At 43.9% G+C, this 25,872-nt stretch overlaps 1 protein-coding gene across 1 annotated transcript in view; it reads right to left on the minus strand.

Annotated features, from left to right (window-relative positions):
• The window catches only part of LOC146786160 (acetylcholine receptor subunit delta-like), an 84,452-nt gene that overhangs the window by 39,108 nt on the left and 19,472 nt on the right, over window positions 1-25,872 (minus strand). Inside the window, exons 3-7 of the mRNA XM_085635684.1 lie at window positions 17,746-17,790; window positions 16,908-17,017; window positions 13,966-14,121; window positions 12,270-12,385; window positions 1,310-1,510 (exon numbers count right to left, since the gene is read on the minus strand). Of these exons, the coding sequence (XP_085491810.1) occupies window positions 1,310-1,510; window positions 12,270-12,385; window positions 13,966-14,121; window positions 16,908-17,017; window positions 17,746-17,790 (628 nt within the window). The remainder of the gene's footprint in view (window positions 1-1,309; window positions 1,511-12,269; window positions 12,386-13,965; window positions 14,122-16,907; window positions 17,018-17,745; window positions 17,791-25,872) is intronic.

Genomic DNA, 25,872 nt, shown 5'->3' on the forward strand with positions numbered 1-25,872 from the left:
AATATCTGAAGGACAAGTGCTTTTAATATGGCAGTGCAGAATGTTTTTGAGAGCATTCGAACAGAAAAGCTGATGCATGAGAGAGCTAGCTGATCCTTTGATGTGATCCCACTACGCTGATCTATAAGGTATGGGGTCCCCTATGCAAGCCCAAGAGACCTTCTATTAGTATAACAGTAATAATAAACTATTAGTTGTTAGAGAAAGGAGTGTGGCTGTATACCACTGTCATTATTATTATGATTGCTCCTTTCATTTTATATGGTATAGTAACAATGCTGATGGTCTTGATCTTAACCATTTGCCTACTAGTGTTAGCCAAAGTACTGCATCTTAGGACGCGAGGTTTATAAAATAAACTCTTTAAACTTTCACCGTGCCTTTGTTATTCTGTTGTGGACGGATATATATGTACAAACAGGTATTTCGGATTCCCACCACTCCTGAGAATATCTAAGTCGCTTGTTCTGGGTTGTCTATACATTGGGACCGCCTAGCTAGATCTAGGCTAACGAATGGGACACTAAGCTAGTCGGGTAAGGGGTTCTTGGTTCTGAGGGGAGTTTCTGGTACACCACAATTCTCTGAGGTCCTGGTTTCCTGCGCATAGTTCTGTGCATAAGCAGAATCCCTGCAACACCTCTTAATCCAAGCCAGTCTTTTGCAAAATGGCCATCCGCAAAACTCTTCCATTTAATACAAATGTTCAGATCCTACAGCTCACTCAAAATGGACGCAAGGGCACATTTTGAACAAAAATATAGCAAAAAATGTTTTGTTTGCATTTTGCGTAATTTTACAAAAAGATATTATGCTGAATTTCGCATGACCCTCCCTGTGACTGGACGTTTACAAAGATCACTGCCACGACACTGAACTTAAAAAGCAACTTTACCACCCACAGGCTCCTGCATGGGTCGGGCAATGGGACCACCCTCTAGGATGTCTCCCCATCAGTGGCGGCCTGCACATGTAGGAGTGGTGGGCGGGCAGGGTGTGGGGGAGTTGACAGACAATGGGATAGGTCAAATGAAATAAATAAATAAATAAAACCACTTACCTCGCGCTGGCCGTTTTGCTGACTCAGCGATGCGGCGAGCCCAAGGAAAGTGGTTTTATTTATTTATTTATTTCATTTAATTTTTGCTATTCTGTCATCTGTTGACATCCACCTCTCCACCCGCCTTGCCCCGCCCGCCCCACTGCTTTTACCTTTGCCAGCCGCCACTGCTCCCCGTGGCCCACTGTGTGCCTGTTCTGGATGCTGTGCAGCGGTCACGCCCTCCCACTGGTCAGCCCCACGACTCACTGTCGGCCGGCAGGTAGAAGACAAAGTTGGCCAGGAAGGCGATGAGGACGCACGGGATAAGGATGTTGATGATGTAGAAGAGCGGCTTGCGTCGGATGATCAGGTAGAAGGTGATGTCCTGGTACTTGGTGCTGTCGGGGGGCACACTTGTGTCGATATTCTTCTTGGCTGGAATATGTGTGATCTCCCATTCACCGTTCTCTAGAGAAATGAATAAAAATGGCATTATTTCCAAATGTTGAGCGCTCATTCATTGTTCAGTTCTGTTAATCATGCAGGGGTGTAACACAGCCCCCTGAAGCCCTTGCAAAGATGTGGGGCCCCCATCCCTTCAAGGGGGGGGGGGAGGGCATTCAGCTCAAAGCCACTGAAGACCTGTGGGATCTGGGGGACTCAGGGAACCCTCCCGACATTCTGAAGTGGCCCCATATTTTTGCCATTGGTTAGGGTAACCAGATCTTGAGAACCGAAAACCGGGACATTTTGCAAAAACAGAAGAAGGACTACAAATTTACATCAACTTAGCGGCCCAGAACTCCAGGGGCAAAAGCCTGTGGAGCGGATGGGCTCCCGATTGAGTTGTATAAAACTTTTATGAAGAAGCTAACCCCCTTTCTTAGAAACATATTTAATTATATTAAGCAGGGTGGTAAGGTTCCCACAACTTTTAAGGAGTCTATCTTGATTAGTTTTGTTAAAAGGGGGAAGAGTGAAAAAGATGTTAACTCTTATAGACCGATTAGCCTTCTGAATGCAGAGTTTAAAATATTAATGAAAATTTGGACACAGCGTTTCACTCCTATAGCACAAGTTTTAATTCATCCGGACCAGACTGGGTTTATTTTAGGCAGATCTATGTCAACGAATACCCGGTTTTTAACTCAGACTCTTGATTATGTCACTGTAAATAAACTACCCTCTTTTATCACGATGGTCGATGCCAAAAAAGCATTTGACTTAGTGAATTGGGAAGCTCTTTTTATTGGTTTATCAAAGTTTGGGTTCCCCAGCCAAATTATATAAATGCTTAAGAATATATATCAGGGAGCTCATGCCAGGCTGATTATAAATGGTGAATCAATTGGGGAAGTAGAAATAAAACGTGGGACAAGGCAGGGGTGCCCCCTGTCACTCATTTTGTTTACGTTTTTTATAGAGCCATTGGCATGTAGACTAAGGGACAGTATTTTAATTAGAGCTCCCATTGAAGGAATGCCAAAAATGAAATTATTTGCAGATGACATAATCTTGTATTTATACCCGGATGAAATGAACTGGAGTGAGGTACTAGCGGAGTTTAGAAGATTTGAACAAATAGGGGGTTATAAAATAAATCAAAACAAAACAGAAATGTTAATATTGAATAATGATTATAATTTTCTACCCCCGAATTTAAAACTCCAGGCGTTAAAAACAGACCCAATAAGGTATTTAGGCATCTATGTTTCTAGCCAAGTTGATCAACTTTTTAGCCTGAACTATACGACAATGAAATGTAAGATCAAAAGTTTATTGGATAAGTGGTCTATTTTACCATTGACTTTGATAGGCCGTGTTGGGCTTGTAAAAATGTCTATTCTACCCTTATTAATATTTTTATTTATCAATGTTCCTCTAAAGATAAACGTAAAGTTTTTTAAAGAAATCGATTCAATGTTCAGAGAGTTTATATAGAATAATAAGATCTCCAGAGTTAAGCTCCCGATATTACAACTAGAAACAGATCAGGGGGGATTGGCTCTACCCAATATCCAAATCTATTATGAGGCTGCCCTACTGGACATAATTGCTCGCCTACTAGATTTTAGTGATTTGACAGAAATCTTTTTCTATGAAAAAATGCTTAGTGAATCTGGAACACAATTATCAGTTTTTCTTAAAACTACCAAACTACCCAAGAAATCCCGGTATAAGACATTACGGGACTTCTCCAAACGCCTTTTATGCTTTTTTAAACAAATTGATTCTTCTGGCTACATTTTTTTAAAACTCGAAGAAAGTAGATCTTTAGGGCTGCAGATGCATTCTCGCCTCCTAACAAGATGGAAGGACAACGGCTTTGTCGAGCTGGGTAGCTTTTTTATAGCTCAAACCTTTATGTCCTGGGAACAGGTGGTAGCCAGATGTGGGAACCTGGAGAAGCCCAGGTTCTTGGAATATTTACAGATTTCGCATCTGATTAAAAAATATGTTATTTTCCCAGGTCGGGTACCAGGGGGACTTGCTAATGCTCTCTATAAGATTAGATTGAAAGGCGTAGGAAACTGGTACTCTCTACTCTTAAAACAAAGGTTATCTCCAATAGTAGAAACTTTTTTGGGAAAAATCACACAAGAAACTAACTGTAAGTTCTCCCATCAAGAGTGGCAGCTGATTGCACAATTGGGTAGTAAAGCATTGAGAGCGGCCAATTTTAAAAGGATGGCCTTTCTTTCAAGGTGGATGGCATATTATACTCCGGCAGTATTAAACAAGCGCTATGCCGGGGTCGAAAATAACTGCTTTCGGTGCCAGGCCTTGGGAGAGGGAGATTGGCTCCATATTTGTTTTACATGCCCAAAACTCCAAACTTTCTGGAATAAATTTTTTTCAGCTATAAGCTATGCAATCGATAAAAATATCGACCCAGAGACAGAGGTGGCGTTGTTTGGGATCTCTAGAGTAAGAGCTGACCTAAATAAAGCAGAAGCGACGTTCGTGGCTATTGGCGCTGTAATAGCACGGTCTTTAATTCTACAAAAGTGGAGAACAGAAGAGATCCCTTCATACTCGGAATGGTTAATTAAAATGTTGAGGACAAGGAGATATGAAGAAGCATATGCCAAGCGGGTAGGGGTAGTTAAAAAATTCACTCTGGTTTGGAGGTTTTCGGATAAGTATCAAGCCATATAGAATTTCAGTATGGTAGTGGGTTAGCACTTTAGCACTTAGCACTTTAATACACTGCACTTTAAGAAAATTTGTATTTTTGCACTATTTATTGTTGATTCGATGAAATAGATTAAAATGTGGCAGGATAGAAGGTTGGGGAAAAGCAGATGCTTTTCTTACTGTGGATTGGAGGCCATTAGACAAATTGTTATCAATATAAAATTGAAGTTCTGTAGAAAGTCCAATAGTGCTGCACACTGCACTTTAGTAGCTCTACACTTTGTTTTAGGTTATTTTTATGGCTTGTATTATAAGAAAGTATTATGCTATTTTATGTGGGGTTGTTTTACAAGTCTATATTTTTAATTTTAGAATGGTATGTTAGGATCTGTTGTTTCAGACACATGCAGGTATCAGAAAGAAATTGTAATAGTGTATAAAGATTGTTTTTTATCCTGCTCTCCTCTGCTCAATAAAAAACAAAAAAAACAAAAAAAAAAAAACTTAGCGGCCCAGAACGAAAGTGCTCATCAACATAGGAACACAACAGAGTCTATAAGAAAATAAATAAAATGTCATTTTTAAACTCAGCATCACACCTGTTTATTAAATTGCTCACTTATAACAGCTGCTAACTAGCACAGCTTTAGAACATCTAAAATAGTGCCTCTCACTCTTTTCAATCGACCCTCTCTAAAAACCAGGCCATAAGCCAAATTTGCAGAAATCTGACGGGACAGCTGGTGAACAACTGGGACTGTCCTGGCAAATCTGCGATGTCTGTTCACCCTACTTGTGCCAGTGCATGCACGGTGACCCACTTAGGTGTGAAACATCAGGACACTTATGTCTTTGGAGTCCTGATGCTAAACCCTGTTCAGAAGGAGACCCCAGTCTGTGCCAGGCCTTTCTGCACTGATAGCTCCTATTGGGAATGAATTATCTACCATGCGTTATACTGGACAAAATTCCACTTGCTGGGAAAGTCCACCCTCAAACCTATAAATTAAAAAAAACATCATTTAGTAGCTATAAAAGCTGGCATTTGCTTTTAAGAGGCTCACGTTTGCTTTTACACTTAAATGAGCAAGCTCAAACATTTTCGAAACTTCATCATTTCTAAAACTAAAGTAGGGTTTCAAGTTTAAAAATAAATGTGATAATTTCAGCAAACAAAAACTTTTTTAAGCAGTGAAATAACTGTTCAAAAGATTTCCACAGACATTCCAGACTTTTCAAAGCTCCCAAACAAAGAAGAAGGGGTTGCTAGTACTATCACGTGTATGTGAATGGCAAACAATTCTACTATTTTTGAATCATAAGTTTGCTGCAAGCTTTTAAACAACGAGTCAGACATTAAAAAAATTCTGTGTTATCTAGAGCCCATTGCCACTTTACATTTATCTATTTATTTATTTAAGGAGTTTTATATAGCATGAACATGACCCGTCCGGGTATCAGAGTGCTGTACAAATAGCAAAACAAGTTAAACACAAAAATGCAAAAGAACAGGCAATACACAGAAAAAAAATAGAAATAGCAATAGGTTGAAACATCAAAAAGCAAAAAAGAACAAGCAAAATATATATATTGTAAACAAACACATTGTAGTCACTTTTTAATTTTTGAACGAGTTAATTTTATATTGATTTTCTCCGGGACAGAAAAAATTATAGAAGCGTGTGGATTTGATCCCTGCAAAAAAACAATTCTGGCAAATCAAAAGCACTTATTATTTTTAGTGTTCAAGAGTTTCTTTTCTTTACTGCACTGGCAACATCTTTTTCTAAATAAAACGAGGTGTGCACCAAGTTCTACTGCAGAAATAAAATTGAATTATTTCCTAGAAAAGAAGGCAGTTTCAAACAAACAAGCCCGATTCTGATCTATTACATTTTTTTTTAAATCGTTTAAAATATATTACATATAGGCTTCCAACAAACAAACCCTAAAAAATTGTAAAAGTTAAAAATAAAAGAACTTTGAAGAAGCTTGAACTGTTTACTAAAACGATACAGGTGGTATTTGGGATTCAGAGTAACTTTCTGCTGATTAAAGAGACTTGCCTTTTACCGACACTAAATATTTTGCTAAAAAAATTAGACAAATTTGAGATTTGTCCTTAATTTTTTCACAGACGCTTTAAAGAAGAAGCGTGTACATTTGCCAACTTTGCAAAGTACTTTCTTCAACTTCATGAACTTCTAGGAGCAAAGATTGGAATTTTCGTCCATCTCTATATAAAATACAAAAATTAACAGTTCTCCTTATGGAACAATATTACATCACACCAGTGGCGCCACCTCCGCTATATCAGAGAAGCGTTGCCCCACCTCTTTTCAGCAGTATAAAACAAGCATTTGCAATGCAATAGGTCTCGCATTTACACGATTTTGACCTATTGGCATTGTAAATGACAACAGCTTTTATTTATGTTTTAAAAACCAAAACACAAAAATAAGGCAATGTCATTACAATACCAATAGCTCAACCCTGTGTTAATGCGAGACCTATTGCACTGCAAATGCTTGTTTCATTTCCAAACAACGCTGAGCAGCATAGCACCCCTACCCACGGCGGCGGACACAACAAACTGGCGACGAGTGGGTACTTGCCCGCCCACCTTCGTGCTCCTGCTCCTGAGTGCCGTGACTGCCAGGATCCCGCTGGTGACCCGCAGAGCGTTTGTGGCTGCTCTACTGATGTGGCTGCATCCTGTTGCAGCCGCAGAGCATCCCCTGCTGCTTTGCTGCCCCAGCTAAGGCCTGCTCCTGCTGTGCTGCCTCCTCCGGCCATTCAGACTGCTCCTGCCATCAACGCGCTGTGCACTCGCATGTTCCAAGTCTTCATGAGGGGAGGAGGGGTGTGCTCTGCCTTGCTCCCCTGACCTGCCTGTCTGCAGCGGTGCCCATAAGGCTGGGATCACACGGCTCTTCATGCACCAGGGGTCAAGTTGCAGCTTTTCAAGCTCTGTAGTTTATGGGAGAGATGCCTGCCAGGGGCGCCTGAACATCAGCCACAGCTCTGTTTTTACCCCGGGATCTGAGGGGCTCACTGGAGGAGTGCCTGCATACCTGCCGCTGCACTGGGTCTTCACCCTGACTTTGGTGCTATTTTTCAGGCATGGAACGCCTTCTGACCTGCCTGTCTGCACATCATCTGGCTGCCTAGTGAGTCATGCGACGTGTACCTGCCACCTCCTGCCTGCACGTGTAGTGCCCTCATCACGTTCTCACCTAAGGCACGCTTGTCAAGCACATAGGATACTAGCCCCACCCCTGCACAGACTATTGGCTATCTAGGATCCAGCGCTCCTGGGACATGTGCATCACACCACAGGATGGTGAGCTTGGTATCATCTTCCGCCACTAACACCCAATCAAGGTGTGTTAGTACCTGAGGAGAATTACCCACTGGCCAGATGTACAAGGAGCCAAGTCTCCTCGCCCCTGCCAACACGCTCTCCAGAGGACAGTGAACAACAATTGCCCTAGTCCAAGTCCAGCGATAGGGCAAAGGAGGACAGTTCAAGTCTGCACTATGATCCTGAGGTCCGTCACCCACAAGAAAGGTTTGGAGCCAGAGTCGAGACTCCCAGGTGGCAAGGGACTGAGAGATACCACCTCAGGCCATGTCCAATGAAGTCTTCCCATTTACAAGACTTTGTGGTAAACTGATGCAATGTGCCAACATAATCCAGCAAAAGTTGTCTCATTTCTCTCTCTCTCTCCATCACCTCGTCAATTTTGAAATGCCATGCACCATTTTTCTCACCGTGCATCGTTCAAGTGTTATCCAACTGTTTATGGTTGGTGTTTCTGATGTCTGGGTAAAGGAGGAATGTTATGTTTGAAGATCGACCACCCCATGGTAAAAGACTGTGTAAGGGTGTTCACGAGATGGACCCCATGAATATGTATGGGGTGGTCCCGTCCCGGCCACGACGACATGGCAACAGAAGCATTAAAGATGGCCAGGACCCGACCCTGTGGCCTTTAGCCAGTGTTTAACCATATCGAGCCTGTGCCTCCTTTTTTTCATTTTCAAAGAACGCCGAGTGGCCTAGCACCCCTACCCACGGCAGCTGACACAGCAGATGCTGAAACTAAGACCGGATTCCCCAGTTCCAAAGTAGGCAGCTCTGGTTGTTATGCTACATCTTCCTCCATTTCACCAGTAATGTCTTGTTCTTACCAAGGGTTATGTGACCGCCTTGAATTGAGAGGACTTCATACAGCAACACAAAGTTATGTTCTCAAGAGCAAATGTGTTCAGGGGTGCCTGCCACCGGTATGGGCGATATCCATATTTGTGGTATGCTTGGACTGCGATGTCCCATCGTAAAGGCACTTTTGTTACTTATTCAAAGTAACATCAATAAAGAAAGATGCCAAAAGATTTCACGTTATTAACCCACGCAAAATGTTGTTATGCACTTCATGGATAGTATCTTTAAGGAAATCAACAGGGGCATCAGAAGCGTACTTTAGTCCTAAGAAGCACTGGGGAGGACACGTGATCTAATGGACTGAGCTACAGACTTTGGAACTGGAAAACTAGGTTCAAGTCCCGGTGTTCTGAGATCCTGTGCAAACCACTCATGGTTAAAACAAAATGTCCGTCTAACCTTCTGTAAAGTAATCTAGCGCTCCAATGCCCTCGGGCGAGTTGGCGCTGAATAAAACTAGACCCAAAAAAATACATTAATTCCTTGCTTCGAAGGTGAAAGATGCAACACAAATGTGTAACATTTGCTTAGCTTCGCAGACCCAGCCCCGGTGTACTTTTTCCAGTCAAGGAAGGAGCACCCCGAGGCCCTCCCACCTCTCCTGCGTCAGTCCGCCAGCGCCGGTAATATGAGGAGCTGCTCCCCAATTACATAAAGAACAACACCAGGCCCGCTGTGACCACTCCATCTGACCTTCTGTAAAGTAATCTAGCACTCCAATGCCTTCGGGCCGAGTTGGCGCTGAATAAAACTGCACCCAAAAAAAAAAAAACAATAATTCCTTGCTTCGCGGGTAAAAGATGCAACACAAATGTGTAACATTTGCTCAGCTTCGCAACCCCAGCCCCGGTGTACTTTTTCCAGTCAAGGAAGGAGCACTCCTACCTCTCCTGCATCAGTCCGCCAGCTCCGCTAATACAAGGAGCTGCTTCCCAATTACATAAAGAACAACACCGGGCCTGCTGCGACCCCACGACCAAGACAACAAGTGACTGACTGGAAAAACATAGTACGTACGGAGTTATAATGGACACCGTGTAACGCCGCCAGTACACGATCGAATCCGGATGGGCCATTCGAGAAGGAGACAGGGCGGTAACCAAAATGCCTCCTTTTCAATGGGAAGCCAGCGTTTAGCATAAACGCTGACGTAACCCAATGAGAATGATGGGCGGGGCTTAAACTTAACTCCCAAAAAATCCCAATTACAAGAAGCCTCGCAGAGCAAATAGCGCATGCGCGCTGCAATGCTAGGCGAGACCTAAAAAGGGAAAATAAAATAAAAATAACTCGATGTCATTATCATTTTTTTTTCCTGCAGAGGCAGTTTTGCAGAGCGAGGTGGGGCTGCTCTGCTCACAGAGAAGCAGGGGGAGGAGTGGTGGGCAATCTGTAAGTGCGCATAACAGTTTGGCCGGCCGTCTTGGGCCGGACAAACAGTCATGCTCACTTAGCATGTTCTCCACCAGGCTGTATTACAAACTGCGTGGAAAACATGCTCAGGCCCATATTCCCCATCTGAGCCCCATACCACGGCGATCAGACCAATCACGACACTGCTATCAGCAGCCTGGTGATTGGCAAGGGGAGCCTGTGAGCTTCACTGTTTCCTGCTTCCGTTTCGGCCGTGGAGAGACGACAGAGGAGAGATGCGACGGTGAGGTAAGTTATTTTTATTTCTATTTTTCTACAAGCCCAACCCCAACCCCAACCCCCTCCCCCCCACCTCCACGATCTGCGCCAGCCACCACTGCATCACACACACTAAACACCACTGAAATAAAAAGAAGTGATCTGGAAAACCTTGGTGAAATTCACCACTCGTACATTTAAAAAATAAATGCTATACTGACCACTAAAGATTCAGAATATGAAAAGTAAGAGTAATAAAGACATTTTTTAATTTACTCATTTCCATAGAGTGAGCCTCTTCTACTAGATAATTGTATACGAAGACAGTAGGATTTCTTCTAGACAACAAGTTCTTTGATTGTCATCACTATAGTGCCTTGCCTGCCCAAGTTCAAACAGATGAGTTGTTTGCACGTAATGAAGAGTAGGTCTGCATGAACAATATGTGTTAGACTGTTGCTACCAGTGTCCATCAAAACTCTTGGGGGCTTATTTCTGGGATGTTTGACGGAACGCTGCATGCATTTCCTATGCATGCCTTTCAGGGGCTGCTCCTCCGCAATGGCGGAGGAACATCGCCCCACTGGCTCTGAGCCAGCAGGTGAAAAATAAAACAATATTCTATCATAATTTGATTTTTCACCTGCTGGCTGAGCCAGCCTACATAAGGAAGGTCAAGGCCAGAACCATGAGAGGGAGGAGGGGGACTGGTTTGTGCACATGTGTGTTTGGCGGACCATCTCAGGCCGGCCAAACACACATGCACACTTCCGTTTCTCCAACCCAGCTGTATTACACAGCAGAGTTCAAGAAACAGCACAGACTGAGCTGCTCTCGTAACAGGAGAGCAGTGCGGGGATTGGACAGGGAGTCTGTGATGTGACCAGGAAGAAGAACACAGAGGTGCGATGCGGCTGCCAGCTCCAGGTAAGTCTTCCTTTTTAGAAATTATTATTAAACTACCCCTGTGCCCCCCGTCCCCGTCTCACCACTTTCTTTTTGTGGCGGCTGCCACTGTTGCCTTTACTCAGCAGTCACTACTCTGACTGCGACGTTACTACATATTTCTTTACCACCAAAGTCGTTACAAAGACTTGCCTTAGGGGGGGTGCTGGACTTTGGAATAGCATATATTACTATCCCAACTCCAGTCAGTGTATAAGTAGGGATGGTGCTGGACTTCGAGTCCAACATCAGTCCAACAATGCACCCCCTAAAGCAAGGTGCTGCAATGACTTCCATGGTAAAGGAACTCGAGGTAATATCGGGTTAGTGACTGCGGAGTAAAGGCAGATCATGGTTCTGCCTGCGGGGTAAAGGATGCTTCCCTTATTCATGAGGCTTGCGCCATCAGAGTGTCACTTTTCTTGATGCACCTGTGGCCAAACCTCTCGACCATATCTATGAGGTCACGGAAAACCACTTAGCATGGCTTTGAATGGCCTCATAGATATGGAGCAAGGAAGGTGTTCCATGGGCATTGCATGGGTATTCCTGTGCAACACCCATGGGTGTTAACGCTTTCCCAGATTGCCTTTATCATGTAAACCTGGGGAAGTGCCAAAATCTTAAGTCTCACCAGAGCAGGCGTAATGAGGAGAATTACTTGTCTTTCTCCTTGCTTTTTCCTGCATTCTACAAACATTTTGCTAGCACAGCAAAATGTATTTAACTTTATTTGACACTTAACCTTACTCTATGGGAGCGGCCTCTTCTTTTCTGTTTTAGGGCGGTACGGTTTGGCGTCTCCTGAGCGCAGGCCACCCAACCAACATGTTTGGGGGACATATCTTAACCTGTTCCTGCGATGGGTTCTATGAACAATCACTGTTACACTACGTTTTCTGTAACTTTTTGAGATACCATTGTAGGCTTTTGATCAAACCTTTGCTAAAATCATTGGGTCACCACAAATGTAGAGAGTCTTTGTTCCTTGTGCAACTACTGAACACACATGCCATTTGCCATAGGGTGTGCTCCTTTTTCAAAGCTGTAGTTAGAACTAGGAACACCACGGAGGGTCCTCTTTGGTAAAATAATATTTATCTGTGTGTTGGTTTTCTAATTCTGTATTGTATGTTTTTACCATTGGATTTAATATGTGTTATATATTTTATCTGGCACTTTGCACTTTACACAAATGTTGACTACTGTTTGATTGTTCTGCTTCTTTTATGGCAACTTTTTGGCCGAATAAAGATTTATTGATTGATTGACTGACTCTCCTACCGGTGAATCCTTCTGGGTCGATGATGATCCACTCGACAGGATACGCCCTCCCGTTTTCCGGATCAGTGTCTTGCTTCAGCTCCATCGTGATCTCTTTGGCACTGTACGTTAGAGAACTGGGTGAAAGCAAGCACAAGACCCAAGAATAAACTTACATAATCCAAAAATGCTGAGACATAAGAGCAGATCATCACATATGGCACAAAAGTACATGAATCGAAGATGTAGATTTCAGTGCTTAATTTGTGCTTGTGGTTTCCGGTTCTCTGCACTGGCAGTTAATTGTCAAAAACAGTACATATGGCTGTCTGCCACATGGTGGCGCTGTTTGTCTGATTTAGAGATGAGCACAACAATAATTCCTTATTAATTGAAAATATATCACCAATGACTAATACCTCGTGTCCAAGCTATTCCTAAAGCTTTGGGGCCTGGAAGAGTCTGATTTGTGACACTTGTAGTACTGCGGTAGTTAGAAGTTGTGTTTGTTCAGTGGTTGGCAGCACTGTCCGGGGCAATGGGTAGTGTGAGGTGTGGTAGCCTCCTGAAAAGCGCCCTGGCACGTATTGATTTAAGTGAGGTGCATTTAATTCTCTCAAGAGAGAAGGCCCCTGTGGTGTCAATGTGACAGGAGGATGATGTGATAGAGCCCCACCAGTGAAACGAAGGAGCGGCTCTAAGAGAAGCAGTTTATACTCATTACATTGCAGAAGCAGAACATGATAGAGGTCTGAACTGACTCAGTCAGATCTGAACTCATAGTCAGAAAAGGGAAAGGTGGTTAATAAGCTCTTGGGCTGTATATGTCCTGGGAAATACACTTAGTGCGGTCTTAAAGGGGTTATCCGGGGTATGATGTCATTATAGATTTCAAAACCCAAGCACACGTCATCAAACAAAAGAAAATTCTGATATGCTTATTGCTAGTGAATGTTAGAAATGGAGGTCTGGTTAAAGGGAACAGATATTGTCAGTGCTTAATTTGAGCAGGTGGTTTCCGGAGCTCAGCACCAGGACTTAATCATCAACACCGATGCTTTTCATGAGCACCAGTTAAGGACACCATTATTTAACAGGGAGAGTAAGTGATTTGCCCAGAATCACAGGATGTCAAACCTGCTTCTCCAGCCCTGAAGTCGGCAGCTCTGATCATTACGCCACATCCTTCACTTACTTTCATGGTTAGTAGTTGGTTCTGTTTTAGGCAGCGCAAACAGGTGAAATGGGCTGATGCAAGTTGCCTCCTGACGAGAGCTCCGGAACATTTCTTTTTTTTACAAATTAACCAATGGTTATTCTTTAAACGCCGAATGACCCTTTCCGGAACCCATGATTTGTCCAATCCGACCACAGTGAATCCTTCTACGTAATTTTCGTAAAAAATATCAAGATGTACATTTCGTTCTGCTCTGTGGCCTTTTCTGCCATGTAGTCTGAATGACAATTTAAACAGTGATTTGGGCTAGAACTGTGCATCTCAATGTTTTAATTGCCACTTTAACCCTGATAAACATTTATGTCTTTTGCACCCTTTTTACTTGTAAGTACTTTTGCAGTGTAGTGTGTGTTTAAGAAAAGAAATATAAAAAACAACTGAGCCCCTTCGAACTGGCCCCATGACTGGTACAGAATCAGGGGTCCCTTGGTGTGTAGGTTTTTTTGTCACTACTGGTGCAACAAGCTAAGGGCGCTGTACCTGAACTTCAGGGTGCAGTTCTGCCAGTCGAACGGGAAGTAGTTGACGTTGATGGGGCACGTGCTGCGGAAGATGGCGGGAGGCAGCCAGTAGACGTAGCCGGAGTCGTAAACCAGCACGTTGCAGTAGTATGCCACCTCAAAGAGTCCGTCGTTGCTGTTTGGAGAACATAGAACAGTCACTTATTCCTTATGAATGTCAATGTTTAAATAAAAATACCTCTATACAGCACTCGTAAATAATCAGCTGAATTTTCCAATTCGTACAGTCAGTTTGGTGGTGAATGTAAATCTTTATACAGTGCTACAATGAAAAGATTTAGTTTAGATCCACCATCCCTGTTTAGGTCTCCCCTACCGCACAGCTTTTAGCTTTCTGTATACAAAAGCCCCATGTAGACCACACTAAAAACCTACAGCGGGATTAGAGCCCGCTCCTTGCTTACCATTGGTTGGTTTAATTCTAACTTTCAGTTGATCGCTTCTTATCCTATGGCATGCCTTCCATTTCTTTACCTTGTCCCTCCCCAGGATCATACCCTCTTTACCGCCCTTTTGATCAGATGACTTCTATTCTTCCACTGCTCACATTCAGGGAACTACTTTTTTCTTTTCTTATGAAGTTTAGGTATTAAAGTTGTTTGTGATGCACAACGCCTCTTCCCCAGTCAAATTATCAAACTAGTACTAACCGCATAGAGACCAATTTCTAGATCGATGCTATGCTTCCAGTAGAGCTCGGAATCTTAAAGTTCTTGAACATATGAAATGTTAAATTATTAATCAAATAAAAATATGCTCTCTAGTAACCATATTAGTATTTAATACACAAAATCACTCCAATATCATCCCATAGTTATAAACAAGGCCACCAAGAGCAGCATGAAGGCTGTATTAATTCCCAGAATCTTGCAGCCAGGACAGGTCTCATCCAGTGGGATCTTTTGTACTCCTAACTAGTTTGGCTGTGACCTGGGAGAGCAGCACCCAGGCAACAACTGCGGCTGGATGGCCTGGACATATGGATCACACCTTGGAGAAGCGTCTGAGCTAAAGCCCCATGCCTTCATCATATCTTCTGTGCTTTGACCGATGGCCATCTACTTGACATGTATAAATAGCAAGGGGCAATTTCACCCTAAATAGGTTGACATAGGGGTGTGGATAATTGGAAAAGTTGCACTCTGCAAGGATTTGTTCCCACCAAAAGTTTGCACTTGAATTTGCTTAGACAACTTGCGATGCCATTATTCCGCAAGGCTGTATAACAGCGAGCACCAGTAGGTCATCCTGTGATCATCTTTTGAGTCACTGAAGTTCTGCAGATCATTCTAGAGTGAGGACCAGACCAGAGTTCAGATCGAAGGCCGTCCTCCTTTAAGAGCTTAGAACCAGTTCCCTAGGATTGCAGAAACAGGGTCTATGCACCTTTGCCGATAATGAAGGAGGCTGCCTTGTGCACTTAGAACTTGCCTTGCACTGCTAGGGCTTGAGGTGCCTTGTGCACATGGTGCCAAGACGCGCTCGGCACTGCAAAGTTCGACTGTGACCAGAGACGTCATTCAATGGCCCAGAACTGAGGCAAAGTGAGCACAGGAGTGGTTTATTGAAATACACGAGGCCAAAAAACCATGAGTGACTCAATGAAAGGCACCCCCATAAGGTAGCCCGTAACTGCTGTGAGCCATGACACTCTGCATTCCAAGAGCAGCCTGTAATCTCGCTTGAGAGTATGTCACTGTTGTGAGCCCAGCAATGCTTAATTTGAGCTGGTGATTTCCTGTGCTCGGCACTGTCACGTAATTGCGAACACTGGCACTTATGACAGTATGCCACTTGGTGGCGATGTCTGTGTAATTTTGACATGAGCAAAACAACAGTTGTATATTAATCCAATACACATTAAAAACGAATGCCGACCAAGCCATTTTCGTTGCTTTGGGGGGCCTGGAATAGTCTGAGTTGTCACCGTTGCAGGAGTGCTATGCTTAGTAGTTGTTTAGGTACTGTCACCGGTAGAAGTAATGGGTGGTTCATAGGCATCCAAGGATTGATATTATGTGAAGCTAACTTTTCAACGCCAAGGTTTAATTTAAGTGCAATCTATGTCTTACTTATTTCTTTTTTACGTCATTTTTTTGGCTGATTGTACTGTACTGTGTTATATTTATGGCTCAATAAAATAGAAATAAAAGAAATAAAAAAGAAGTAATGGTGGGTTCAAGCTGCAGTGGCATCCCGACGAGAGCCCTGGCACTTATTTTATTACAAATGAAGCACTGGAGCCCAGCAACCAGGGAGCATGTGACCTTGTGCTGGTAGTGCAATGAGGTGGCCCATCATCTCAGTGAGCGCTAGCCCCACTGCACATGTGAACCCGCAAAGCACTTCACGTGATGGCCTATCACACCCATGAATCTTGTGGACCCAAACCAAAGCTGAACTTGAGTCAGCATCTTAAAAGCAACAAAGAAAAGTTGAAAAAAAGACGCCATCTTCCCTTGCATGCAGTCAAAAGACCAGTGCAACTCAGAGTGCAGTGTCCCTCGGTGTCAGTGAACCCCCTGTACAGTTCGTTCATCATGAGCTTGTATGTTTGCACCACCGGAGGCCAGTTTACACCACACTGGACCATCGTCCACTGATAAAACACTATGCGTCGTTAATATGACTCCCCACCTCTGCCAACCTGTCAGACTCCGAACACAGCAGTGACCGTGCACCCACGTGGAAGCTCTGAATTCTCACAAGAGACTATAATAGTACGACATTAGAAAGACATCTGCGTTCTTTGTAAATCCTAGTTTAAATTTGTATAATTGTAACCCTGACCCCCCCTATGAGACATCCAGAGGCAATACAATGTGCACCGCCAACTGATTGGCTCTCGCTCACGCATGATCTCACGCATGCGCAGTCCCATGCAGACCGTCTGCCTCTTACTTGTTCTCCAGGATGATCTTCGGCTGCCACACCATGTCTGCCGGGAGGCGGATAGTTTCAATGTTGTAGAACTCTGTCTTGTTCCAGGTGAGCCTGGTGTCATACCAACCCTGGTGGAAGAAAGACAAGAGCGTTGACCACATGTTATCAAACTATGGCTGCGGGATGCAAAGGACAAGAGACCAGGGCTCTGGTCACACATCAAAAAGCATGGTCTTTCAAGCTCTAAAAGCAAATTGTTAATGGCTGGATTTTTTTCTTGGATTTGTTTGGTACCATATTTTCTTGGATTTTCCAAAGAGTGGTCCACCCAACAGACTCACACATACAAATCTGATTTATCGCGCCCCACTAAAAATGAGGGGATATTTGAGCAGGATCACAGGATCGCCTTTGCATTACAACGTTGATGCCAATGAGACAAACATAAGGAGCTTTCAGAGGTTCTTTTAGAAATGGTTATTTGGTCTAAAGGAGATAGTTAATAGTCAGTGCTTTATGCAAGTTAATATAGCCTGGGGTAAGCTGAGATGCTTTTGTCCCTGTCGCTTTCCTGTATTTTAACTCTGGACTTCCATGTAGTTCTTAGTGACCAACAGATTCAGCTTCTCTTTCATCATGTGTCACTCAGAGCCTTTGGGTCACTTAAAGTCCTTGATCCAGATGTTTGCATGAAACAGCAAATAACCAGAGAGTTCATCTCCTAGATACCATCTGAGGGGGTGAGAGCAGACCAAAGGTTATGATTGGCTCAAGTGTCTCAGGGAGAGCTCCTAACATGCACCGCCCCCCCAGAAGAAGACGCGTTCATGTGTTACAGTCATGATTATTATCTTACGTGTTCAATCCACAAGTTCGTTGTAAGGGTCTCATCAGCTTCTTTCTAGAATGGTCAGGGAGAAACAAAATTAATAATTAATAGCAATGTAAAACACCAAATGGAGAAACATGCAAAAAGTAGTGAGCTATGTAATGAGTTACATAAATACAGTTAAATGGTGTGTGGAATTCACATGTTTTACAATGTGCCTGAGAGCTCTGTGCTGATTTCTGAGACTATCGGTTAGGATGTCATCCTTCACCTTTTGTGAGTTTGATGTAACACCCTAAGTGGCCAAGGGTGTGCCCAAGCTTGGGTCCCTTGCTCTCTGTGTCACTGGATCCAGATGTACGTCACTGACGAGGCTTAACAAAGATAAAAAGGGTCTGGCATTGCTTGTGTTCCATTCTGGAATGGAACTCGTCTAGCGGTTTGGGGTTGATTGGTCCCATGGGGGCAGTACTGATTTGCATAAGGTGGGCCTCTGACTAGACAGGCACATTGCATGAAAACATGAGTTGCAATGCTACCAAGAGCAATCACCAGTGGTTTAGACCAGGGTTCTCAAAAGTCGGCCATGGAAGGTCCGATCCATGCCCGAATTTAAGATAACTATATTCATCTATATGGGGATACACAAAAAATCTGGCATGGATCCGGACCCTCAGCACCGACTTTGGGGAACCCTGGTTTAGACTACTTAGGGGCGTTCTCTCCATTGTGGGATGATCCAATTTCTAAGCGTCCTGGTTGCGAATTTGTGACACATATTCAGTGGAAATCAAACAGCTATTATAAGATCCCACCCATGAGGTGATAACTGCAAGCTTATGGGTTAAAACACTGACAAGCCATGACTTAAATTAACATGACAAGGAGCCATAACATACAGGAACTCTCTCAAGGCCAACTCTGCAGATGTTTCCTTGTGAGCTCCTGTGGTAACACTGGTTTTTGCACCTCTGACGAAAACAAACTATTTACACGCACATTTGGTTCCCACAATCTGTCTCTTTCCAACACCTTTTTGGTGCCATCAAAGACACCTTGTGTTTGAACTGAAATGTTCATTGATCTTCTCAGCTCATGTTATTAAATTACTTGAAATATAATAGAAATAACTATAAACTTTAAAGGTCCAAAGGATCATTTTTAGCATCTGGTTAAGGACAGATTTAGCTGGCTGTTGTGGCAGCTTTTTTCATCAATACAGGATCATGGCGTACTGAGGATGGTTACACAGTGTGCAGCTACCTACAGATATTTGATAATTCATGGTTTCACCTAAATGGAGCAATAGTGCCAACCCTGCCTGCTTGTGTGTAATGGAAGCATAATGTCCATGCAAGCCAGACACACTGGTATTGACAATGCTTGTTTTAAAATGATTTTGATTAGTTGGTTATTGGTACTCTAGGCTATGAGAATACATTTTTATGATGGCAGTATGTCACTTCTGTGTCATATTAGATGAAGAGGAAATTCGATGCCCTCCTGTGGTCACCTCCCATAATTTATTTATGGATGCAAACAAGAACTTTCGAAATGTATTTATACATTTTCCAAAATAAAGGCTGAAATTGTGTCAGGTTGAAAAGAGAAAGATCAGAGTATCTAGTTTCATTACTCATATCTCTACCAGAGGCATAGTTAGCATATAGTGCAGTATGTGCAGTGGCACCATGGCCCAGTGCTGTGGGAGTTCCACTTCTCCCAATTAGGGCTTTCCATTACTAGCTAATAAGGAGGTAAAGAGAGCCATTAACCTTTCTTGCATTAGGTACCAGGCACATTTGCCATAACTGTCTCTCTAAAACATATACTCATGAAATATTCTGGACATCTCCTCCGCTTGCTTTAGTCAAGCGAGCCGTTTCAGCCATTCAGAATCTCGCTCCACTTAAACCTTCTTACCCAGTCTCATCTCACGCACTCTTCTTATGGCACCCCACCACAATAAATCTGAAGACCCTCTCCATTCACTACTTCCTACACCCTGTCTTCAGTTACTACTTCCTACACCATGTCTATCTCCCACACTCCACCCTACATTTCTCTCAAAGTAAGCTGACAAACAAATGCTGGGGTCAGAGTCAGAAGCTTTAGCTGTGAATAGTTTTCTCTTTCTATCTGTGAAACAAACTGTGTCTTTTGCCTTGCCTTGGAATGTGTGTCACAGCAAATCACATTTCTCCATCTCCATTTTAGTACTTTCATCTTGTTTTGTTACTACTTAGGGCCCGATTACGAAGCGGGCTGAAATGGCTCCGACCGTCAGTTGGAGCCCTTCAGACCGCATCGTTTGCGAAAAAAACTGAGTTTGGTCGCATCCTACGTGCGGGCTGAGGCCGACGCCAGGAGGTCATTCTGTTCCAGTTCCCAAACGATGTCGCACGGACTCCGGTCCGTCCAACATCGTAATTGGGCCTTTTGCGTGCTCTTGAGGATTTTCCCCAGCACACACACTCGCTTATTATATCTCAGACTAACTTCTTCTCCTCCCTGCTTCTTCCTGAACTTTGTCCGCCCATCACTAACCGAAGCATAATCAGGACTGATCTGCACACAAGACAGTGTATGGCTTGTATATTGTATATGGCTGAACTGATATTTTCCTCTAATGACCCTGTGGAGAAAATAAATGTATATGTCAGGAACTGAAAAGATGAAAAGGAATCAATCAATTAAATATTTATAAAGAACAGTAAATTACCTCCGAGGATCTCAAGGTGCTGGAAAGGCTAGCTGCTGCGAGGTAATCTGTTCATTTGAACAACCGGGTCTTGAGTTCTTTCTTAAATTGCTAGCGAGATGAGGTGGTCTTGATGTGAAAGTTAAGGTTGTTCCAAGCTTTGGCTGCCAGGTGCAAGAAAAAGTGTCCCCCCCTGTTGGCTCAACGTATCTGGGGGGCACCTGCATGGAAGAGGGAGGCGGATTGTTGGTGCTGGTCGGTTAGTGGAAGGTCATGCGTTTGTTGATGTACGCTGGTCCTTCCTTGTGCAGGGCTTTGGAAGTGTGGGTCAACATCTTGAACTCACATCTCTTCTGGATTGGGAACCAGTTTAGCTTCTTAAGGTAGGGTGGGGTGTGATGTGGGTATGTCTGGGAAGGTAGAGGATGATTCGTGCTGCTAAGTTTTGAATTATCTGTAGTCTCTCCAGGAGGGGTGTGGTGATTCTTCTGTAGAGTGTATTCCCATAGTCCAGCCTGCTGGTAATGCGGGACTGCATGATGGTCCTACTGGTGGGGACTGGGATCCACCTGAAGATCTTTTAGAGCATGCATAGGGTGTGGAAGCAGGCGGGTGAAACTGTGTTTACCTGTTGTTTGAACGATTGCTTGCTGTCCAAAATGATGCCGAGGTTGAGGGCGCGGTCTGTTGGTTTGGGGTTGGCCTAGTTACGCAGGCCACCATGCGTCGTTCCATGATGAGGTGAGGACTTCTGTTCTTGTCTGTGTTCAGCTTGAGGCAGTTGTCCTTCATCCAGTCGGTGACATTCATCATACATTTGTGGAAGTTGTCTCTGGTAGCGGTGGGGTCCTCTGACATTGAATGGATGAACTGGGTGTTGCCAGCGTAGGAGATTATGTTGAGTCCATGTGATCTGATGGTGTTGGCCAGGGGGGTCAACACCATCAGATCCAATGAATTGAAAATTTAAAAAACACAAATTACTTAATGCTAAGAGTTAAATAAATAGCAACTGGGCAACAGCTGATAGCTCTACTGGGGGTACAAACTTATTTAAAGCATTAGCTAAGCATATCTGTCTCCCTTTGCAGATGTTTTGTGGTCATCACTTCTTGCTTTGCCAATGCAGGATATTTTCAAAATGTGACTATACCAGCAAGGCTAGCTGTAGTGACAAAGGGCCAGATGTACGACCTACCAATTTGGGACCCACTTGTGTCGCGTTTGCGACTCACAAATTGGGATGTAGAACAGTGTCTCAGGCACTGTTTGCGATTCCTAATGGGGTCGCAAATTGCATGACTCATTAATATTAATGAGGCAGGCGCAATTTGCGACCCCATTAGGAATGATTGGCACTCAGAGGGATGGTGGCCTGCTGGGGTCAGTGGACCACCATGTCTGTGGCTGCTTTTAAATAAAGCAGTTTTTTTAAATGCCGTCCATTTTCCTTAAAGAAAAATGGGATGCATTTAAAAAAAAAGAAAAAATGAAACTTTTCAGTTTCATTTTTTAAGGGCAGGAAGTGGTCCCTGGAACCACTGCCTGCCCTTAAACAATATGTTTTGACCCATTCACAAAGGGGAAGGGGTCCCCTGGGGACCGCTTCCCGTTTGAGAATGGTTTACCACCTACTTGAAGTAGGTAGTTAAGTGCGAGTGTTTTGGTCGCTGGACCACAATAGACTATATCTTACTGAGTGAGAGACTACAAAAACATATGTCTGCAACTATAAATGAGAGCCGCTGGCTCACATCCTACTTTGCTGTCCCGCCTTGCGGCTAGTTCGCCGAATCCACCTAAAGCCCATTCTCCTTCAACTGGGCATGCGCACAGCAAATGAGGCAGTTCAACAGTTATATTTATTGGACACTGTAAAGCACATGGCCAACTTTCCTAACTTTATTTATCATACCCGCACAGCTCTTATGGATAAGTCTATATTGGTTGACTGCGGCAATCATCAAGGTGAGGGGCCTACCCAGTTTGGCCACCGCTGAAAGAATGATTGTTGCGCCTAAAAGACTGTTATTATTGACAGTGTTTTAAAATAATAACAGCAAAGGAGGTTTTATGAATATGTCGTGTACATATATTTATCCATTTTAATTCTTTTTTATATTTATATATATTGGTTGTTTTTGTATTGGTTTTTGTTAACCACACAAATAAAGAATTCATTCATTAATTCATTCATAGTTGTGCCACCCACAGAAGTAGCCACACAAACATGTCTCTGACCTGTCACTGCAGTGTCTGCGCGCAGTTGTGACTACCATGTTGACCTGGCAAGTGCACCCACATACCAGGCTCAAACATTTCCTTTTTGTACATGTAAGGCTCCCCTCAGGTAGGCCCAAGATAACCCCATGGGCAGGGCGCAGTGTATGTAAAAGGTAGGACATGCATTGGTGTGTGTGCACGTCCTGATAGTAAAATACTAAATATTTCGTTTTTCAGTATTGAAAAGCTATCTGTCCCCATATGCTAAAATGGGAGTTACTTTGTAACATCTTAAAAATATAACTTTCCATTGGGACAAGATAGGAGAATGGAGTTTAGTATGTCTGAACTCAGAATTTAAAAATACATCTTTTAGGAAAGATGTTTTTTTAATTGTGTGTTTGAAAATAACTCTTTTAGAAAGTAGGCATTATCTTGCTTAACCATCCTGTGTGCCTCGGCTGGGTTGTGTATTCACTGTCTGCTTTGGAGTAACAGGGGCTCGGGATGTGCATTAACTGTAGACAGCCACTTGGGGGAATTGAGGTGTGTCCTGCCTTTCCTGGATGAGTCAGAGCTGGGCTGACTAGATCTGGGCAGCTTTTAGGGTAGTGGGAGGAGATTTCCTTGCACCTGAATAGGCCTGGTCTGCCTTACACAATGCTGTTTCTACCTCCTGCCAGGTAGCTGGGCCATAGAGGACAGAATTAGTTTGGACTAAGCACAGAGACTCTCTGCCCCAAGAGAACAAAGGAAAAAGTGGTACAAATATTGATGCCCAGACCGCAGAACTTTAGAACTCTTTTCGTCTCAGAAACCTGCCAAAGAAGAGCTGGAGAAGTTGTGAGGAGGAACTACCACTTTGCAGTGTGCTTTACTGTATTGGCCTGCAGTAGCTGCTTCTGTCATGGGCAGAGAAAGGACTGGACTGGATTGAACTTTCTGCAACTTCTTTGTTTGAGTTCTCCAAGTGCCTGAGGTAGAGCTTGCTCCCTGTTCAAGACGTCTCAGGAACAGCAAAGACTTCAAGTTCATCTGCTACCAGCACTGGGAACTGTGTGTTTTGTACTGCAACAGAAGAAAAGGCAAGCCAACATCGTCAACGACACCACTGCCGACTCTGTGTCCTGAAGGCACCCGAGAGAGCACCGCCTTACTTCGCACCGCAACCCTGGTCTCACCGACAACAACGCCTGACGCTGGCACGAACTGCAGCTTGCGCCACGACCCATGGGCACCGCACTTCGCACCGCCTTGCTTCACGCTGCCGCCCTGGTATCTCCGATGACACCACTCCATGCCGACCTTAATGCCGCTGTTTGCACCATGGTTTGAGGGCCCTGCTCGTAAGTTACAAAACGCACTGCCCTCATCCCGCACGACAGCCTTGGTCTACCGATGCCGGCGCCATTGACTCCAGTCATCAGCCGATGACAGCGCTTCAGCAACGACGATGCCTCTGCTTGCACAGTGACCTGCCAGCACCGCAACAAGCCTGCATCACTTCGCACCCCAGCCCTGGTCTCACTGACACTACTAAACGACCGTCACTGAGCCGCTGCCTACACCGCGACCTGAGGGCACCACAAGTCACACTGCTGCACTTCGCAATGCAGCCCTGACACCTGTCGGTGCTCCAGACTACAACTGCAAGGAGTTCGATCTGCAACGCATGTGACTTCAAGGACCTGACGACTCCTGCAACGACCTCCCAAACTGACGCCTGCTGACGCCGGCTCATTGGAGCTCAACGAGAGGTCACCGAAGCCCTGTATTTCTAAAAGGTACTGTTTTGCCGGGCTTCCTGATGCTGTAGCTGGCCCTTGATGCCACGGTCGGCCTGAACTGTTTGGATCTGTTGTTCACAACGCCGTGATAACCACAGATGGAGCCATCGACTTCAAGGAACTGTATTTTAAGTCTATTTTTGATTATTGATATTCCTAAGAACTGTACGGTGGATGTTTTGATCATTTTGGTCTTGTTTGGAGCAGATCAATTATTGGATATTTTTCTAAAACTGATGTGGTGTCCTTTTTTAGTGTTTTCACTGTACTACTGTTGGTTATGTGCACATGCTTCACACACTACCTCTGAGATAGGCGTGACTGCTCGTGCTAAGCTACCAAGGGGGTGAGCAGGGGTTGTTTCAGGAGTGTAACTCCTTATCCTGACTAGGAAGAAGGGTCCCTACTTGAATAGGGTAACAACCTGCCAAGTAGAGACCCTCATTTCTAACAATGTCTATGGGGTTGATAAACAGAAATGAGAGAGCCACAATGTGTGTAAGAAAGTGCATTTGTGCTTCGCTCAAAAAGTATAACAAAAAAAAGCACGCGGATTGAGCAGAGCTTGGTGACAGCAAGACAGGTGGAGAGGGGTTTTGAGAGCAAGTGAGAGAATATAAGTGTTCTCAGTAAGCATCGAATAAGGAGCAGAGCTCACACTCCCATGGAGTGCTGTATAAGAAGTAAAAGCATAATAATATATAAGAAAAATAGTTTATGATGTTGGCAGTGGAAGGATGCAGCCCAGTAAATAAAAAGCAAAGGTAAAGAAGAAATGCTCCAGGGATGGTACAAAGATGAGAATATGGTAGAAAGCCATGCAAGGAACTAAGACAGACAAGAAAGCCAACCAATCCGGAGCAAGGGGCTGACACACAGCTTACTATTGTATACTATGCTGTCTTCAACTGGAGCTGTCTAACCAAAATGCAAAAATGAGATGCAAGATGATTTGTTTGATGCAGAAACACCACTCTGCTAGTATCCAGAGTTTAATTTGTAACAAAATAAGTGCCAGGGCCCTCTGCCAGAGGCCACTGCAGCTTGCACCACACATTGCCCCTGCCATGCTGTCAATGACAGTACCAACTCAACTACTAACCATCACCCTACTACAAGTGTGACAATTTGGGCTAATTCCGGTCCGCAAAGCTACAAGAATGGCTTGGGCGGCAGGTAATAGTCATTTGTAACGCATATTGAAATAAAAATGAACTGTTGTTGTGGTCATCTCTAAATTAGCTAGACAGCGCCACCATGTGGCAGGCTGACACAAGCGCTAGTGCTGACAATTAAGTGCTGGTGCCGAGCATCGGAAACCACAGGCTCAAATTAAGCACTGCTAATGTCTAATATGCTTCAGCAGTAAACTCAACATCTCACGACTTTTATTGCCTTCATTCAATTGTCCTCTTGTATAATTCTTTTAGTCTCATCCAGTAG

Source organism: Triturus cristatus, chromosome 11 (genome assembly GCF_964204655.1).
Source record: "Triturus cristatus chromosome 11, aTriCri1.1, whole genome shotgun sequence".
In the NCBI taxonomy this organism is placed as follows: Eukaryota; Metazoa; Chordata; class Amphibia; order Caudata; family Salamandridae; genus Triturus; species Triturus cristatus.